Here is a 20735-nt window from a genome sequence, read left to right on the forward strand (position 1 = left end):
GTGACTGTTTAGGTGGCAAACTAGCGCTTTCAGGCTTTTAGCGGCAAAATAACAGCAACAAAAAGCAGCTTATTCAGCGCTTTTAAAGAAAGCCAGAATTCTTTTTTTCTAGAAATGGTATAGTTTCATTTAAAGATTTGATGTTTTCGTCGTTCCCTGGTGTGACCGGCGCAGTTTTTTGTTTGATTATTTTGTTTTGAATTTGCCACAAAGAAAGGTCACGTGGTCTCTTTGCGCAAGTCCCCTATTGGATAAGGGAGGGAGAGGCTAAGGATATTAGGGAATCTAAGCAACGCAACGGCGAAGGGAGAAAACATTTGAAAAATTCAAGGAGCCAGACGTGAAAGGTACTCTGAAATGGATTATCTAGTATGTCTGATTCATTTCAGCCGTCGTCCTTCAAACTACAACGTGAAAACCCGAAGTTTCGACTAAGGAGGGGAAGGGGGCATTTAACCAGGGTGACTCTATAAGAATGCATTAGTCATATTAGTCATTGGTAGCACATTAGAATCCGTCTAACAGTTGAACTCGGTAACTCAAGCCTCCGCGAACAAACTTTTATCCCTTCAAGATGGTTTTGCAGTATTGGCGATGGTATGAATTATCTTGTGCTACGAACCGATTCTGCTTGTAGCTTAAGTATAAAAAGGAACCCGCAATCAGCAAACTGAGTTTATATATTTGGCTCCTCAGAAAGCCCGATCCGCACACAGAATGGTTACTGCGTGCAGCCGAGTCTACCTCGATGTTCCATGCCTGATGGTACCGCACTCCTCTACCGCAAGGGAGCGAAGGACTGCTCAGAGGACTACCAAGCCTTCCTCTACGACCAAGATCACGTCCTCCGCCACAAATGCTCCGGCAAGCTGGTCTGTCCAAGAGGTTGGATGCTACTCCTCCATATTATAGTGGGGGATCCTCCTTGTTGTTTGTGACTAATAGGGGGAAAGGGGGAGGGGGGTCCTCAGCTGTCGTTTGTGACTAGGGGGATGGTGAGACCCGTAGAGCGTTTGAAGCTTATGTCAAGACACCCGCTTTGTCTTGGGAGAAGAACAGCTAGAGAATAGTTCATTAGGGAACGATTGTTTGATGTTTTTTTTTAGAGATTTTTGTTGTTGTTGTTGTTGTTGGTACCATTCCTCTTACCCTAGTTTGTCGATATTGATGCTTTCTATGTCTATTATCTAAAAAGTTCAAACTTGTCACCAGGGAGTCCTGGCAACATGTGGGGTGCACCACTAGTGCTGACGTCACAATGCAGTACAGATGACGCAAAGTTTCTCAGGTGAGGTCATCCCCAGGGACCCATTTCTCGAAACTTTGGCACAAAAACGTTTTTAATTAGGAAGGTAGTGCTTTTTTTTTTATTTTTGTAAAAAAAAGGCACGTCTGACAAACTATGGCTATAATTTCATTCTAAAATCATTATTTTTTGTTTCCGCTGAACATTGGGTGCAGAAGTGATTTTGTTGTATAACGGGACTTTTCCGGATTAAGATTGGGCTTTTACTACGCCGGGCTCCAGAGAATAAAGGTTTCATTCAACCGGACCTTTTTAGCGTAAAAAGCTACGCATTTCCCTCCGCCCTCCCCCTCCCCCTATCTTCGCTTCAAAAGTCCCCTCTAATTTCATGATATTTTATTATTATTGTTGTTGGGCGTAGGCATTTTGAACTAAAGATCAGACAAACGTGACAGCTAATATTGAATAAAAAATAATTACATTTTGATGTCGACCTATTCAACAGAACCAAGCGTAAATCCTTGCGGCACACCGTCAGTAATCTTTGTGTCCATCCTGAAGGCGGAGTGGCAAGTGATGGTGTCGGCCTCGTGTTATGGCAGGCTTGTGATGAGGACAGGCTGGTCCATGACTTGGTCAATCTTAAATAGAGCCCTTCAAATGCACGATATAATTCCACGATAACTTGTCATCTTTATCAATAGACTTCATTAATGCACCATGCCTTTGTCAGCTTGGTCCATCTTTAAAAGAGCCCTTCAAAAGTGCACGATTCCTTTGTCTAACTTATAAGAACCCGCGGTTTAAATTTTTAGTAAACTCATATAACAAACCCGGGATTACCTTCATAAAGGAGCTTAAAGGCCGTTGACTACAACTAATGTTGATGAAATTAAAAATAAAAGAATAAAAAAGCATTTGTAGAAATAAATGTCATAACTAAAAGATCGCCACTATAAAATCCACTATAATAAATTATCCCCACTATAAAATAAATAAAGTGGGGAAGAGAAAAAACGCTTCGCTGCGGGTCGAGGGGTCAAGTTACTCATTTATCAGGTGGCGGCGGCGGTTACACAGCGCGTCGTTTGAAAGGTCGCAAGCTCATAGGGACAGTGCTCGCTGTAGGAGCAAAACCAAGGCAAATACATCCAGTTGGAATAGCGATACGTCTTTTATTCAACACTAACAAGACTTAGACTTCATTTTGGAGTCAAATTATCCTATAGCCCGTGGCTTTGCTGATCCCGCACCGAGAGATTCTATACAAACCCCACGCTGTCCACGCGAGATAAAACTGCGCGCGTCCCCTAATGGCCCCTAATCCTTTGCTGTATCAATACCAAACTATTACCAAGCGGGGATGCGATACCTGATACGCCTGTCAGCGGGAAAACCGGGCACATCGCTGTCTGGCGATCAGTAGTCAAGGGCACACTGGAACTTCGATATCGTACGTCTTTAGGCGCATCTAGCTTCAGATAAGATTGATATCAGAGGTAGGATCAGCCGTAGGCCTACCTGGGTTCCCTGGAATATGCCTCAGGCGCGCACAAACCGTAAGTCTCTTGCTTCAAACGGTAGCCATGTTTTAGTAGGTATTAATAAACAACAAGCAAAGTAGTGACTGTAAGGACCTTTTCGGCACTTTTTTAAGAAAACACGAGATACTATTTTAATCGTGACTGGAAAAGGTCTTATTTTTCTTATTTTGAATTGCTGCATCAGAAAGCTAATAAGAGAGCAAGATTCCTAGGATAGTCATGTCCAAACTCTATGATCCCTTGCTGAGAGCGAATTAACTTATGCAATTTTCATTGATAATGAATATGACATCTATTCCAGTTGGTCTTATTTTCTGTCTCTATTACAATCTTTTAAGGTGCACTGCTGATATGGGCTACCTGTGTTATCCTGTTTGTTCTATCGGATGGCAAGGTTACATCACGTAAGTAGCGTTAAATTTGAGTTATATGATTGGCAATGCGGTGCGGTAGCAACCTTTGTTTTCTATAAAAAAATAACGTACATATCTGCCCCCCCCCCCCCCCCCCCCGCCCCGATATGTCTTACGTAGTTGCGAAATTCGATCATATTTCCCTTAGTAGATCACTCTGCCAGCCGGCTCTTATTCGGGATAGCCTGCTTGCAGACGGTACTCCGTGTTTTCATCGCGGAAAACCCTCTCCGTTCGGTGATCGGGCGTCATCTTGTATTTTAAGCCGCGTGGTTCCTTGGGACGTGCGCAAAAAACGGACGCAGGGCGCCCGATCACCGAACGGAGAGGGTTTTCCGCAATAATATCACCGAGTACCGCCTGCAAGCAGGCTAATTCGGGGTTATTCGGACATGTTTTCGAATATTGGGAATCCTGTGGCGCGCGCAAGGGCGGAGGATAGCTGGGGCGAGGGTGCCTCACCCCACCGGATTCCAATATATATATAAAAAAAAACATTCCCGACTAACACTGAATGCAAGAGTCGAGCCGACTAAGATATATGTATATAAGATCCCCAAAAATGCTTGATTTGTTGCACTTATTTTGTTTATTTTTCTTGTTATCAGGTTCCATGCACGGCACCTCGCCCCGTGATGAGCACTCCCGCAGTGAGATCGTCTATCCAGAGCGTGTTGATCATTTGCGATATGCACGAGCCACCGGAAACCAGGTGACAAAATCATTAGCTGTATCAAAACCTAACCCGTTTCGTACAATGTAAAACTAGAAACACAAAAGGTCAAATTCACTGTCGAAAGTATTAAATTGCAACGTGTATAATTTACATTTCACTATAAAAGTTTTCTAAGAATGCACGGTTTTTCAAGAGTGAAAGCCAGCAAAAGCTAAACATAATAAAAATGAATTGAATTTCGTTTACAGAGCCGTAGCAGCCACGTAAGATTGGGTGGGCACAATACAAAAACACTAAAAAAATATTGGAGGGCACCGCAACGCCCCTACTGGTTTCCTTATAATTTTTAAAAAATATTAGGGGGGAGGGGCACATGTTCCCAGTGCCCCACCCCCTTTTATGGCCCTGGTTAAGTTACAACAAAAGTTTGAGTTATTCAACGGCACACCTTGGCAAAATTACAAGAAAGTGGATGGGTCTACGCGAGATCGAAGTAGTGAAATTCAGTCAATATGGAGTATAAACCAATAAAGTAGTTAAAATTCTTTTTCACGATTCTTTTTCCGTCATTTTAGATAAAGTGATAGAGTCAACTAGCAATTATAATGTTAAATAATGATAAAACATAAAGAAGCTAAGATTATTAGAAGTACCAAATTATCAAAAAGCACAATGATTTAATACCATTTATATTTCTAACTAATGCAAGCATTTTACAAATCCAACAGAGGTCGATTGAAGTGTACAGAATGTTTGCATTTGGGCGGAACCTCAGTCTTGTTCTTCACAAGAACAGGTAACTCTGTGGTGCACTACTCCATCTAGGCTCTGGTTCTCTCCAATATCTGTGTGGATATATAGCATCAGTGGGGCGTTGAGAATATCATCGTGCAGCGGCGCGCACATCCTTGATAACAGCGTTCAAAGGTTGAATTTTAGGACTGAGCGCTTCATAAACATTTTTATCCGATTGATCTTTTTACTAAAAAAATCAGCCGGTGGTGAGGGAGAAGTGGGGAGATGGGGGGGAGAAGTGCATATAAAACATTTTCGTTTTAAAAGTTATTATTCGTCTTTTCGCGGCGGAGATTGCATACCGTATTTAGAAGTCCTCTCCAATCATTTTCTTGCTCTAAAAAATCACATAACCTTGCAGGGAATATTTTCTTGTTTCGTTTTTCTTGGCGGCCATTTTGTTCGCCGAGGAACACTCGTCGTTTCCCATTATCACAGTAATTCAAGCGTACTCGCCCCAGTCTTCTATATACCATTTGGAAAAAGGAAAACGTATGTTTGATATGTTGCGTCTGCACCCTTCTCTCTTCCTCTCCTCTGAGTCCTGGTTTTAGTCCTCAGTCCTACCTTTAATTCTGGCTCGGTGATAAAATAATTGCTGGTGGTCGATCGATGTCTGTATCTCGAGGCCTTCGAGGTCCGGTAATTGATTACCAAAAATAATCTTAGTAATATGATTGAGACAAAAAAAAACCAAATCGTCAAAACATACCATGGGAATATAATTATTATCAGCAGATGTTTTTGAGCACATTTAAAACTAAATTAGGTTTAATTACTTGCCGGTCTTCCCTTAAAAGCCCAGATGATACCATTCGAAAGAAAGCAATTTATCGCGAGGAAATAAATAGTCAAAGACATCTTAATTACAAAGCAGTCACAAGGCATCTCTCTTGCGTTCGCTGTGACCCATTACTTGTTCTTCACAAGGTCAGAGCTTGAACGGAGTCTTAGGGCAGATACTTAAATTATATAACACTAACAGCATCCTTGTGCTTTTTTTAAAATAAATCTGTAAACAAAACAGTTTTATATCAACCTTAAGATAATGGGAAAGGTGAAATGTCAAGAAAGTGCTCAATCCAATTATTTGCATTACTGTTATATTTTATTATCAAACCTTTCAAGCCGTGTCAATTTCTACGTTTCTCCTCTTCCCGTCAACTATTTTTTTATGCAATTGATATTCGTTGCTGTTTCCACTCTACCCCAAACATAGATTCATGAACTGGTTGTGTTTGAAATACAAGTTAGCATTAAGCACTGTCAGTGATGACTTAGATGAAGTTTTTTTAGGATTTGCTTCCAAAGTCAATCTGTTTTTCTCTATTGCATTCATTCTGGAGTAGGCCACCAACAACAGGCCACTATATGGTAAAGGATGAGTGCACCAATATGGTAAAGGATGGGTGCACCAATATGTAATGCATGACTGTAGATATATTTGTTAAATTTGATTTCCACACATTCTGAATAATCAGTCCAATGAAGGATGGCATCTAAACTGTCTGTAACTATATTTTTGGAATCTTTTAAATGCTGTTATATCCATGACATATTCTTCAAAAGGGCAAAGCTTGTCAGAATATTGTTTGCATTAAAAAATATTCATAATGGAACTTCTATGAAGGGACATAAGAATTTACCATTAGACTCTTGACAACTTTGACAGCCATTTTCACACCAGGAATTGTGTTTGTTAAATTTAATGCACTGCATAATTGATATTTATTGGATGATAGCTGGATCCATTTGGTGGGGCCAATACAATTTGTAACTACATATATGGCTGTAATTAACTTGAGAGGACAGCGGTATTCTAGAGCCCTTGCTCCCCTAACACCACCTCAATCAGTCAACACAAAAAGTGCTCAATGCGGGCTCCGCTTTTCGGCAGTGCCTAAATCTATATATTATTCGTAATGGAAGAGTGTGCATCGTCATTGTCAACTCGCTGGCCTTGGTGTTTTTTTTTCTCGGAGAGAAGTTACACCTTAAGAAGTTCAAGTATCTTCTCGTCAACCTTAGAAAGGGCGTTTGCCATCCCTTTTCCCTTTTCGTCATAGAAAGCTCTGTCGAAAACTCTGTTTATTGTAGTTACAGTTTCAGTAGTAACATAGGGGGGGGGGGGGGGGCTAGATCTACGTATATAATAATGTACTCGTATTTTCTTTTTACTCAGCAACTTGTTTTTGAATGTCATTGTGTATTCCTTGAGACTGCCAGAGTTCAGGAAAGATCTCAAAGAGCTTGTATGCAGGATGAAGCAACTGGAACTTAGGTATCCTCGTCACCAACTAAAGGTGAATACATAATTGTCATGTCCGTGACACAACTGTCTTATGTCAAGAAATGAAGCGCGCCGTGATAACCACTTGGCTTTATTAAAGAAATCGGTCGATAATAAAGAATCTTTCACCGATGATCCCTGTTGTATTTTTCAAACAATTTTCTTTTATACTTTTTCCTCGCCACAACAACACAACAGTGTCCCAATCTATGTATGTCAATGCATCAATCTAACCGCACTCGCTCGCGTACGATCTCAACAATCGCAGGTTGAGTTTCATATGATCGCCCACGATTGCAGGCGACCGCAGGAAACTCTGTGTGATCTGTGCCCTATCGTTTGCGATCATAAACCACTTTGCGATCTGTTGGGATTGTACTCCAAATTAGCTACGATCGTGTGCGATTGACTCTAGCGTTAAAGTCCATGAATAAGACTTGCGAGACACTGTTGTTTCGTTTTGTAATTTGAATGTTTAGAACTCCCATCATTTTGAAAAATATTACTAACTCGACATCGTTTGATGCCCTACAAATATAATCGAGCCGATTTTATTGTAGGATGGATTGAAGTTGACCATGATTTAAGCGGATTTTTTTTTATTATTTGCATAGCGTTTCGTAGCCTACGGAACCACGTGTCACGCTGGTTACGGCACTAATGTCTATAACTGCATTAGTTGTTATATGTTGTACATTTGATTAATAATCGCTCTTTGCGATGATTGGAAGCCATTTTTAGTCTCGTCAACGAAAACTTAAGCTTAAAACTCAAATTCGCAGTGAACAGTTGAAAATCGTTATCTTTAAAGCTCTTCAGTTAACAGGTGTTAACTCGTTCATTGATCCCACAGTCCATTCTTTATCAACAACCAGTTCTGCAAACTAGAAACCGTTCTCATATCTAATAGTCTCCCGGAAGTGTTTTATTTCATAGTCAAAAAACGCACATGAAATCAGTAATAAAGAATGATGAAAGTTTTTTTTTTTTTTTTAGCTTTTGCACCATTATAGATAAAGCCGGCCAACTCAAAGGGTTTAATTCACTTTTAGTTTGAAATGATCACCCATCGATCATCTTCCTGTCAGGTCATTTCTTATTCACTTAGTGAGATATTCAACGATAGCAAGGGAATAGTCAAATGCGTACCATCGATTCACAGGGAGTCGCTTTATATTTCGCCCGTGAACAGTATCAGAGACTGTAAGCACAAAGCAAGACTACGAGACACTGGATTAAGTATGGACAACTTGACCGAGTGCGTTACACCATCTAAGTCAGAAACTATAGCAGTTCAAACGCTATTTGGAATAGTACGACTGTTAATTATCGTTGCCAACTCACTGGCCTTGGTGATTTTTCTTGGAAAGAAGTTGCGTCTCAAGAAGTCCAAGTATCTTCTCGTCAACCTGACAGTAGCTGATCTTTTGAACGGTGTTGCCGGAGTTGCGTACATGGCAGCGATTCCAGGCAATCGTTTACCACAGAGCACCTGGGAAAAGCTACTTACTACCGTTGTCCACTTGTTTTTGACCCTGTCCATTCTGTCATTATGCGTTATTGCCCTAGAAAGAGCGGTCGCCATCCTGTTTCCGTTTCGTCACCGACAGGCCGAAAAGACGCACTACTTTGCCGCCATCGCCGTTGCGTGGCTTTTATCGATGATTCTCACCGTATTTGTAGGGGTATCCACATTTTACAATGATTCACACTTGGAAATAATACTTCTTGTTTCTTTTTTACTTGAGATTGGATTGATAATCATTTCATACTTGGCAATCTGGATCAAAAGGGTCTTCTTTAATCCTATGAACAGCGTAATGGAAAATCGAGACGAGAACAAAAAACTCTCAATGACATTGTTTATACTCATTGCAATCTCACTTCTGACATGGATGCCATCAACTATTTTGAATTTATTTTTCAAGCCTTATGAATGCTGGAAGAAGAGTTCTACTTACACAATGATGTACTGCACATATTTTTTGTTATTAAGTAATTCGTTCTTGAACGTTGTAATTTATTCTCTGAGAATGCCAGAGTTTAGAAAGGCGTTAAAAGGAATGTTTTCTCAAAGTATGGAAATAGAACAGAGACCAGCTCCGGGAGCCAGCGCCATCTGCAAAAGTGCTCCGCATGAGAACATACTAGAAGTAGGGCCAGCTGTCATATTTCTGAGATCACTTGGGCCACCAAGGGGCAACGAAGGATTATGAAAAAAAGCAATTCATCGCGAGGAAATAAATAGTCCCAGCATTTGATTATTCCAAGCAGTCGCAAGACATATCTCTCGTTAGCAGTGACCATCCAAGTCAAGCAACACTACTAACATCTAAAGAATCTGGTAAATATGGACAACGAAACAGCGTGCTACCCTTTTAGTAGATCGGAATATATGGCAATACAAGTTATATTCGTAATCGGAAGAGTGTGCATCGTCGTAGCCAACTCGCTCGCTTTGAGGATTTTTCTTGGAAAGAAGTTACGCCTCAAGAAGTCCAAGTATCTTCTCGTCAACCTGACAGTTGCCGACCTTCTAATGGGACTGGGGGGACTGGTGCACAAGGCAGTTATACATGACCTGCGAGTACTAAACAGTACGTGGGAGTTGTTGCTTACTAGCGTCTGCTTCATGTTCGTAACTCACTCCTCCATGGTCTCCTTGTGTCTTATTGCGTTAGAAAGGGCGTTTGCCATCTTTTTCCCTTTTCGTCATAGACAAACAACTAGAAGAAGCTACATTGTAGCCATAGCCTCTACATGGCTTATTTCCATGATTTCGTTGGTATTGGTAAATGTTTTTATGGTTTATTTCCATGTTTTGGATATCGATTTATTCATTGTTCCTTTTTCATTAGAAATTGGCTTAATAGTCATCTCGTATGTAGCCATATGGATAAAAAGGGTCTTCTTTACTCCAATGAGCAGCTCAAGGAGAAATAGAGGCGAAGACAAAAAGCTGTCGAAAACTTTGTTTATTGTAGTTGCTGTTTCAGTAGTAACATGGGCCCCATGCACTACTCTAAATTTTTTCTTCAAGGCTCACGAGTGTGGGGAAAGTAGATCTACGTACATAATAATGTACTGCTCATATTTCCTTTTACTCAGCAATTCGTTTTTGAATGTCATAGTTTATTCCCTGAGAATGCCAGAGTTCAGGAAAGCACTCAAAGAGCTTGTATGCAGGAAGAAACAACTCGAACTTAGGGATCCTCTTCGCCAAGTAAAAGTGACAACAAGAGAACGCGTTGTCATATCCGTGACACCACTATCTTATGTCAAGAAATTAAGCGCGCCGTGATAACTATTTGGCTTTATTAAAAGAATCGGTCGATAATAAAGAATCTTTTACCGATGATTTCCGTCGTATTTCTCATACTATTTTCCTCCATAGATTTTTCTCGCCACAACGACACAACAATTGTCCCAATCTTTGTATCCAAATGTATCAATCTATCGCACTCTTTCGCACACAATCGAAGTGTGATTTTCCATAAGTCAAGAAGGCTGGTCTCCATGTGATCGCACACGATTGCAGGAAACTCGACCTGTGATCCGTGTGCTATCGTTGGCGATCACATGGAAACCACTTTGCGATCGGTTGCGATAGTACGCTTGTCTGCGATTACATTGGAATTCGCCTGAAGTCCTTAGTCGTACGTTTCCTTAAAAGCCGGGTTTTATTAAAATTAAAACGCTTTTACTACTTGTATGACGGGCTACGGAAGTAGCATCTAAAATAACTGCATTAACTGGGGTATGTTGTACATTTCATTAATAATCGCCTCTTTGCGATGAGATGACATTATTGGAAGCCAGTAAACGTCGTAGTAAACAGTTGAACCTCCATATCTTTTAAAACTCCTCAGTTAACAGGTGTTGAATTCCGTCATTGATCACAGAGTCCATTCTTTATCAACAACTACTACCAGGAGACAAGCCGTTCTCAAATCTAATAGCCTTCCGGAAGTGTTCGATCTCCTCAAAAACGCAGATGACATCAGTAATTAATAATGATGAAAGTGTGGGTTTTTTTTAAAAGCTTTGCACCATTTTCCATAGATAACGCCGGCCAACACCTAGAAAGGGGTCAATTAATTCCATTTTAAAATTATCATCATATTATCAAAGATAAGTCAAGCTTTATGCTTGATGATAATAATCAGTCGTTATGCGTTATTGCCCTAGAAAGAGCGGTCACCATCCTGTTTCCGTTTCGCCACCGACAGGCCGAAAAGACGCACTACTTTGCCGCCATCGCCGTTGCGTGGCTTATATCGATGATTCTCACCGTATGTGTAGGGGTATCCACATTTTACAATGATTCACACTTGGAAATTATACTTCTTGTTTTTTTTTTTTACTTGAGATTGGATCATTTCATACTTGGCAATCTGGATCAAAAGGGTCTCTTCAATCTTATGAACGTTGAAAGAACTGTTTTCACAAAGTATGAAGAACGAACAGAGACCAGCTTCTCGAGGCAGCGCCATCGGCAGGAGCGGGCCGCAGGAGAACATACTAGAACTAGAGCCAGCTGTCATATTTCTGAGATCACTTGGGTTACCAAGGGGCAACGAAGGAGTATAGGCAAAAAATTCGGAAGGCAGATTCTTGTTATCGTTCAGTAATAATCTTTGATGAAATAGTGTTTTTACGGTAACTCTTCTTGATTCTAAAGACGACGCTTTAAAGCCTAATCCGAAGTTATTACAATAGAGATTTGGGGAAAAGGCTTTGTTTGTAAATAGTTTATATCGTATGTTACTGTATGGGTTATATATATATAATGCGTGAGTGCAGGCGTTCATATAATAGTGCTCAATACATAGGTGTAGAGCGGGATATATCTTGGTTTGTAGGAAAAAACACGCGAGCTACCGTCTCATCTCTACAAGCCTGTTTCGTGGTTGCCCACTCATCAGGAGATTTATTAAGATATATTACTACCATCACTTATATACTATCTATGTATAAATTAACATAAAAATAGGGCGTGAAATTTGAATGGCTGTTATGATGAAATTGAATAGTTCAGCTGTTGCATAACAAGGCTTTGTTCCTGTGGCGGCACGAAGACACTAGCTCGTTACGCTTGTTTAAAGTTGATAGCTTGGGTTGGCGAATAATGATAAGTTTTTCTTTTTGGTTTGGATCGGGTATTCGTACCAAGACGTAGGGGCCTAAAGTGGTGATGTTGGAGGGTGATGGTGAAGGATGGCTAGTAAGGTAATGTAGAGTGGAGATGGTAGTAATGTAATTACGGTGAAAAGGTGGATAGGTTAGACTAGTAGGTGGTGGAGGTTGTTTAAAATATAAAGTGGGACTATAGAATAGGTTGTGGTAGTATGTGGTGGGTAGGTGAAAAAAAATATAATATGGTGTGGTGTGGTATGGAGATGGAGATGGCTAATGGCTGTGTTGGTGTGGAAAAATTGGTACGGTGTATAGGTAAGAGTGGTGGTAAGGGAGATGTGGAGTAGATAAGGTTTATAATTTAGCGTAATGGGTCTGCGTGTGTTAAAATGGTAGTGGTGCGGAGGTCGATTTAAACTTTGTGAGGTTATGGTGTAAATGTGGGTGATAATATATCGTTATGAGAGAGTGAGTGAGTGTGGTATTGTAGTATATAGGAAGGCGGTGATAGAAGATGAAGATGGTGATAGGTTGAGATAACTAGGTGTAGGGGTGGTTGTGTAGCGAATAGTGAAACTTAGTTTATGTTTGTGAAGTTGCAGTGTGAAAGAAGGGGAAGGGGTGATAGGGTTATCAGGTTATGTGTAAGTGGTATGATTGACAGGTGAAATTAAACAATAATAGAGATTGAATGAGTGTTGCGAAAACGCCGAGAAAAAATATGAAATACTGTAGCGGTGAAAGGAAGTATTGCGGACAATGGAAAATGATGCTAGTAAAACGGCGAGAAGAAGATGAAGTAGGGGCGCGGGAGGCGACAAAGGGATCGCGGTGAGAGTGGAGATGACGCTGAAACGTTAACAAGACAGGAAGGATATAGTTTACCCTAGATGAAGCGATAATCGGTGGTAAGAGATAAGGGGGAAAAGGCAAAGGCATGAAGAAAACAACCGGCATGTATATGCAAAATAAACATAACAAAATAATACCAATAAGACGAAAGTGTGTAGGTAATTTCAAAGAAATGTAGAACTAAAGGCATATAACGCCAACCAAGACTTCTCATCAGGGGGCGAGGTCTATTGGTTGGTCATATACGAACCTGGAGAATAAAGCGGGAGACTTAGGGGAAAGCTAGGGGAAAAGCGGCGATGATGGTGGGAGTAAAAAGGGGAAAAAACTAGGGAGACGATTCGTATATGAAGCGTGTTTCGAATGATAAGGCCCTCATCACCCGGTTTCTATATCTTGTCTTGAATTCGTTCTCGGTTAGTCCTACGTAGGTTTCGGGGGTGTTGTTGTCCTTTCTTGTTACAGTGGCTTGGTAGGTAACAGATGATTTGAGGCAGTTTCAGTCAAGGGGGCACGCGTTCTTTTGTCTGCAGTTGCATGTTTTGTTATTGGCGGTGGCAAGGGGAGGTTGTGGCGTCTTCGGTTGTTATTGATGAGGCGATTATGCGTTTGTTGTGGCTGTCAATTATCTGCTTGTTGCTCATGCAGCTATAACTGATTTTGATTGTGTTGTGGTCTTTAGGGAAGTGCTTGTCTATGAGTGAAAGGAATCTGTGGCCGATGTTGGTGTTTGTGTTCTTGCTAAAAGGGGGGTTGTACCAGATGATGTTGTTGCGCTGGCGGTTCTTGCGTTTGTTTGTGGTGTTTGGTTCGTAGTGCAGCGTGTAGTTATATCCACTTACGTCGAGTGCTTTCTGGTATGGCGGGGCGGCTTGGTCGAAGGTTTCTTTGTCTGATGATAGTGTAGATAAGCGTTTGTTGATACTGGCAGGGATATTCTTTGTGATGGTAGGTGGGTGGTTGCTCTCGCGGTGGACGTACTGTAGTGGGGCGTTCGGTTTGGTGAAAGGCTGGTAGGTGTTGCGGTTCAGGTCGAATGTGACGTCTAGAAGTTGACTACTCGCTTGTTGGCTTCTATGGTGATTCGCAGTCCGTTGTTGTTGAAGATACGGCATAGTTCTTTCTTGATATTTTCTGTGTTTTTAGGTGTGGCGCTTGTGACAGGCTAGTCCGTCGTCGCGGTAGAGTCCTACGTTGATGTTAAGGTCTTGAAGTTGGGAGAGGGGGGAAAGTTGCCTACAAGTTCGCATGTTTCAGCGCCGTCGTAGCTTCCCATTGTCACGTCGAATGTCGAGTTCCCTTTTTTGTGCCAGGGTGTTTGGTTGTGAACTAGGTTAGAGCTGTTGGCGTGGGTTATGATGTTTTTTTCTTCAGCGGTGATGCAGTCGTAGTCAGCGGCGAAGTTTAGGAGTTCTTGGCTGATGGATGGGTAGAATTCCACTATGTCGAAACATATAAAGTTGGATGCTGTCTTGTTTTTTGTTGATGTGAACCTGTCGATTACGGCTTAGTGCTTTTCAATTGGTGAAAGTTACGTTTTGTTGCGATGGTGGTGTTGATGCGGTCGAGGAAAGTCAAAGAAAAACATGAAGAAGAAAATAAAATTTAATTTTCTAAAGGATGAGAAATAAAACAAAAAGTGTTGATGACCATATTTGTTAGGTAAAACAGTCAAAAAGATAATTAAATCCGTGTTTCTTATCCCAGAGTAAAAAAAAGTTAATAAGTTTCGAGTCATGGTACGTCGTGGCTGAGGATCTTGATATTAAACTCCCATTTAATTACCATTACCGTACGTTCTTATATTATGTTTTTAATCATAAAGCTGCCACTGGACAGTCAATAGAAGTAATCGAAAGTCAACTTATTGTGATTCATCCTCATTAAAACATAATTATATATATATGCTGTTTGTGCGGTTGTACGTGTAGGCGCAGAGCAGGTCAAGTCAGCCTTCGACATTGTCACTATAAGAAATATAGTAATCCGCGTAGAAAAAGCGGGTGACTTTTTTAATATTGCGATATACTCGTAAGGCAAGCTATGGACAACAAAACGCAGTGCGTCGAGGCAAGCAAATCGGAAAATTATGGAATACAAGCCGTGCTTGGTCTAGAAAGAGTGCGTGCATTATCGTTGCCAATTCGCTGGCTTTGGTTATTTTTCTTGGAAAGAAGTTGCGACTCAAGAAGTCCAAGTATCTTCTCGTCAACCTGACATTGGCTGATCTTCTCACAGGGGTCGCTGGATTGGCCTACATGGCAGTTTTGCCTAACGACAGACAGCCACAGAATAAGTGGGAAAGACTGTGCGTCATTTTGGGCCGCTTGTTTCTTACTCATTCTATGATGTCCTTGTGCGTTATCGCAATGGAAAGAGGTTTCGCTATCATATTCCCATTTCGACATAGACAAGCGGAGAACAAGCACTTCTTTGCTGCGATCGCCGCTGCATGGCTCGTATCTATCACTTTTTCTGCCAATCATCTGGCATTGGTATCATATATCTCACTTGTTTTTCAGTAGAGAGTGAATTAATAATCATTTCATACTTTATAATATGGGTCAAACGAGTGTTCTTCAATCCGATGAGCGACGCAAGTGAAAATAGAAACGAAAACAAAAAACTGTCTATGACACTGATTATTCTCATCGCGACTTCACTTATAACATGGCTACCTAGTGTAATTCTGAATCTATTTTTCAAGCCAAACGAGTGCTGGAAAACGAAATCAATATATGTAGTAGCATACGTATCGTACTTTTTAAGACTGGCCAACTCGTTTTTAAACGTTCTAGTTTATTATCTGAGAATCCCAGAGTTTCAAAAAGCACTGAAGGAGCTGTTTTGTCAAAGAACAAATTCACGGCGCCAAGTACAGGAACAACGAGAAGAGCCAGATGTAGAAAACTAGGCTAAAGAGTGAAAAGTATAAACATGTTTGTTTTTACCGCTTACAAATGTAAATATACCAATATAAGTCCTTACTTATGGCAACGGCAGTCCGCGCGCTATGACTGTTGCGCGAGCGAGATTTCCTCTACTGCCCTCGAGCAATCCCTCTTCTTTTTTTTTTATCAGCGCAAGCAAAAACAACCTAACCGGATAGGTTCCTGTCAGAGTTTAGAATAAAGAAAATTGTTCAGTTTAATTTTAATATTTAACACGACGTGTATTTTTCTTATTCTTCGTAAAGTGAATCGTATTAATTTATGTTTGTCAATACTATCTAATAAAGTTGATAAGGTTTGTGGTCATTCCAAATCTTAGATTGTCTCGTATAATTATCATTTCAACAATTGAAATTCATACTGCAAACTACAACAAACCATACAGCGCCTTTGCCCTGGATATGATTTGAAGTGTTGAGGTTTGAAAGGAAAACATAGGCCTATTATTATGTCATACAATTTTTGAACGTTTACATCATGATGATGAGATACAGTTTAAATACTTTTTTTTTGTTTCTATCTTCCTTAATCAAAATAATAATTTTAGCTGCAACTGTTGCTCCCTTTGATTCCTGCTCGTTTAATACATCGACTTGGATATTGTCTATTTTTCTGGAATAATGAACCCATCAAAGTGAAGCATATGCAAGCTTCCAACAATGCCTTGTGGTCCCATTTCTTATTCCTAATCTTTGTACACTTTTTTTAATGAACCTATTTTATAAGAACTCAAGCCTGAGATTTCACCAAAATTTAAGAACATGCTAAGAACTTGGCGAGGCTCAGATAGCAGCATTTTTTTTTTTTAGTCCTGATGCGTTCTAAAATGCAGAATCAAATTGTGCTCGTAGTAACAGCCTTTTTTATTTCTATTGATGATATTAGTGTAATTCTCTTCCCAATAATTCATTGGGTATTATATACTTACATACACTAGAACTTAAAAACATCTTTAACATATTCAGCCTTAAAAAGCTCCATTCAAATATGAACGGCTCAGCCTCAACTGAAAATTAGACGTTCGAATAAAAAATAGAGTGACTGCTAAACCTAGCATAAGTTGACAGCTGCTTGTATTTTTATTTTTATTTTATTCAATATATCAAACAGCTTTTTCATATTTAGGCACGGCTGTATTTGGGCATAATTGAATGCTCTGTTTATGGATCTATGTTTGCAATCAATGGTGGATTCATTGGGAACCTTGTTTGGCTTTGACCGAATAAGAAAATCATGCAGCTGAATCACTCTCCTTAATGCTGTCTTTTCTGAAACCAAACTGATTCCAGTGTTGTTTACACTGTTGTTCTGGGTCTATTTGATTTGAAACGCAAAGCCCATGATGCAAATTCCGTACAAATAATGAACTTACTACCACTCAGGGCCGCAGCAGGGGGTGGGGCACTGGGAGCACGCGCCCCCACCATTTCTAGAAAATTATAAGGAAATGACCAATAGAGGCTTGGCTGTGCCCCCAATATTTTCTTTAAGTTTATGTATCGCCCCCCCCCCCCCCCCACCAAAAAAAAAAACTTTTGAGGCCTGCTGCACTGCTATTCTTGAACCAAGTGTTGAGCTGGCCTTGGGGATATGCGAAGAAAAAACCTAGCGTTATACCTTTTGTGGATACTAGCACTCCTCTAGGGATCATTTTCTTGACGTCCCGCTAAAACCAATACTGTTAGGTCGCCTCGTTTCCATGTCAAGGAGATGACTTTCGATTGTTTGACATTAAAAAAAGTTCTTCGCTCTGGAGTCAATCTGGAGTCAAACTCCAAACCCAAAAGGCCGACAAACACCAATCTCAAGATCAGAATTGCAATCTTTTGATCAACTATGGATAACACGACCAAACGCTGTATAGGAGCAAGCAAATCAGAGAATATTGCTCTTCTGACCGTGCTTGGTCCAGAAAGAGTGTGCATTATCGTTGCCAATTCGCTGGCTTTGGTGATTTTTCTTGGAAAGAAGTTGCGACTCAAGAAGTCCAAGTATCTTCTCGTCAACTTGACAGTGGCTGATCTTCTGACGGGTCTCTCGGGGGTTGTGTTTATGTCAGTCCTGGGCACTAAATCACCACAAACGTCTTGGGAAAATTTACTTTCATCCATGTGTATATGGTTCATGAACGTTTCAATGCTTTCACTGTGTTCCATTGCGTTGGAAAGAGCCCTTGCTATTCTATTCCCGCGGTTGCATTAGGATGTGGATTGATTACCGCATTGTGTGTTGTATCACTCGTTCTGTCAAGGCTAGTATTTCTTTATTACTCAGCTAGTGTAGAATCTTCGGAAGTCATGCCTTATATTGCGATTGCATTAGAATGAGGATTGATTACCATCTCTTACCTAGCAATCTGGGTCAAACGAGTCTTTTTAAACCCAATGGGTAGCGTAAATGAGAATCCAAACGAGAGCAAAAACCTGTCCACGACTATGTTTATTCTCATCGCGACGTGCTGATAACATGGCTGCCATCTCATATCTTGAATTTTTTTTATCGAAAAAGCGTGTTATAAAACTAGATCATCTCTCATTTCCACAAACTTAACTTACATTTTACTTCTAAGCAACTCATTTCTTAACGTTATAGTTTATTATCTTAGAATGCCAGAGTTCAAAAAAGCCCTGAAAGATCTAGTTTTTTGGAACAAACCAACTCAATCGAAGACGAGGTACACATGCCAGAGTCAAAATATAGAACCTGCTGTCATATCCCTGAGAGTACAACAAACCATACAGCGCCTTTGCCCTGGATATTGTTTGGAGTGTTGAGGTTTGAAAGGAAAACATAGGCCTATTATTATGTCATACAATTTTTGAACGTTTACATCATCATGATGAGATACAGTTTAAATACTTTTTTTTTTAAGATCTAGTTTTTTGGAACAAACCAACTCAATCGAAGACGAGGTACACATGCCAGAGTCAAAATATAGAACCTGCTGTCATATCCCTGAGAGTACTCTACTACGATAACGAATATGTTCAAACCAAGAATTAGAAAAATAATAGAGACACCGAGTTTCTCTGCAAATCAATGATGGATAGCTATTAAAAGTATGAGCGAAGTCAGAGAGGGCCATTTGTTACAAAACTTTTACACATGGCTCAAATGTTCACTCTGAAAATAAAACTATTGATTGATGAATTGGTATGATTTGTAAGATGTTCAATAAATGACATTTCCCTTTCTTATCGTCTTATTAGTGCGTTTAAAATTCTAAACTAATATAAAACACTCTCTAATTGATTGCATTGGGTTTTAGGAGTTTCCGCCTTGTACAAAAGGTGGACAAAAAGTAATATTGCACTATGCTGCTAGGTAAATAGTCGATATAGTTAATATAGAAAAAACGTTTCTATAATTAATAGCAGTTTTTCTATGTCAATAAAAGTGTTGACTTGGGGAAATGGGGTAAAACATCACCCAAATTTGCTGATATGACTATTCGGGTTGTTTTTTTTCTTATATTTTTTTTATTTGCCTTATATAAAGGTTGCCAGAAAATCTTGCTGTAATCCCTAATGGTTGAGCTGCCGTCTATTAATCTCTCTTTAAGTCCAGCTTTGTGCCAATCATGACAAGAAATAATATATTATGTTTACTCGATGTAGTTTCTCTATATTTGTTTTTGAGAACTGGTGAAGCACATATGCACCAATAAAGCCTTCATTTTGAGGTGTCATTTCAAATTTTGGGTTAAACAATATGATTAAAAGGTCCGTGTTTGCCAGACTTATACCACACTTAATCAACCTCTCGCGCGAACAACCCAGCATACGACGCCCTTCGAAAATAAGACCTAGAGATCTGACACAATGAACAACAAGACAGAATGTATAACTGCAAATAGCCCAAAGTATATTCCAATACAAGTTGTTCTTGCAATAGAAAGGCTTTGTATTATCGTTGCCAATTCGCTGGCCTTGGTGATTTTTCTCGGAAAGAAGTTGCGCATCAAGAAGTCCAGGTATCTTCTTGTCAACCTGACAGTGGCTGACCTTCTGACGGGGCTGTGGGGAGTGGTATACATGACTACCGTTTCCGATGATAGGTTACCCAAAAACACACTCCAAAAGGTAGTCACTGCCGTATGCCAATTGTTCCTGAACGTTTCAATGTTTTCATTGTGTCTTATTGCGATGGAAAGAGCGGCTGCCATTCTGTTCCCGTTTCGACACAGACAAGCCGAAAACAAACATTACATTGTAGCAATCGCCGGAGCCTGGATGACATCAATTGTTTTATCAGGACTAGTGCTTCTTTATTTCATAGCTGACATTCAGGGCTTCAAAATCGTTCCTTACATTTCATTTTCATTAGAATTTGGAGTAATAGTAATGTCTTATGTAGCAATCTGGATCAAAAGAGTCTTCTTCAATGCCATGAATGGCACAGGCGATAATCGCGACAAGAACAAAAAACTGTCGACGACTCTATTCATTCTTATTGCAACGTCTCTCGTTGCATGGTTGCCACACACGTCAATGAATTTGTTCATCAAAAAAGAGTGCCGGACGAATACATCAGCATTTCTTAAAATGTATTGTTCGTACTTTCTATTACTTAGCAACTCGTTTTTAAACGTTATAGTTTACTCTTGGAGAATTCCTGAGTTCAGAAAAGCTTTAAAAGAGTTGCTATGTAGAAGAACGTATCAAGGACCCAATAAACAAAGAGAAGTTGCAGTCCTATCCCTAAGAACACTTTCCAAGAACACTTCTCTAAAAACACTTTCCATAAACACTTCTCTAAGAACACTTCCCTAAGAACACCTAACAAAGACCTTTTTTGACAACAATATGGAATCACAGAGCCAAACGAATAGA

The 20735-nt window shown here is 40.1% G+C and overlaps 4 protein-coding genes across 8 annotated transcripts in view; all 4 read left to right on the forward strand.

The window, feature by feature from the left end:
- LOC116601185 overlaps positions 1-2173 on the forward strand; it is a 33251-nt gene extending 31078 nt beyond the window's left edge. For all 3 annotated transcript variants that reach the window (XM_032361906.2, XM_048726702.1, XM_048726697.1), the window contains 3 exons: positions 697-885; positions 1213-1288; positions 1752-2173. In XM_032361906.2, the coding sequence (XP_032217797.2) occupies positions 697-885; positions 1213-1288; positions 1752-1896 (410 nt within the window). In that variant the 3' untranslated portion in view covers positions 1897-2173. The remainder of the gene's footprint in view (positions 1-696; positions 886-1212; positions 1289-1751) is intronic.
- A 146-nt stretch (positions 2174-2319) lies between these two features.
- The window catches only part of LOC5517368, a 44662-nt gene continuing 26246 nt past the window's right edge, over positions 2320-20735 (forward strand). For all 3 annotated transcript variants that reach the window (XM_032361835.2, XM_032361836.2, XM_048726692.1), the window contains exons 1-4: positions 2320-2805; positions 3129-3194; positions 3812-3915; positions 4608-4675. In XM_032361835.2, coding sequence (XP_032217726.2) covers positions 2784-2805; positions 3129-3194; positions 3812-3915; positions 4608-4675 — 260 coding nt within the window. In that variant the 5' untranslated portion in view covers positions 2320-2783. The remainder of the gene's footprint in view (positions 2806-3128; positions 3195-3811; positions 3916-4607; positions 4676-20735) is intronic.
- Positions 7997-9299, forward strand: LOC116601156 (tachykinin-like peptides receptor 86C). Its single transcript, XM_032361837.2, has one exon. It carries the CDS (start codon positions 8023-8025, stop codon positions 9178-9180), a length of 1158 nt encoding a protein of 385 aa, XP_032217728.2. The 5' UTR covers positions 7997-8022; the 3' UTR covers positions 9181-9299.
- LOC116601160 (melanocortin receptor 4) lies at positions 9315-10322 on the forward strand. The gene has a single exon (XM_032361839.2). The coding sequence runs from the start codon at positions 9315-9317 to the stop codon at positions 10263-10265; it is 951 nt and encodes a 316-aa protein (XP_032217730.1). The 3' UTR covers positions 10266-10322.

The sequence above is a fragment of the Nematostella vectensis genome, chromosome 1 (genome assembly GCF_932526225.1).
Source record: "Nematostella vectensis chromosome 1, jaNemVect1.1, whole genome shotgun sequence".
NCBI lineage: Eukaryota > Metazoa > Cnidaria > Anthozoa > Actiniaria > Edwardsiidae > Nematostella > Nematostella vectensis.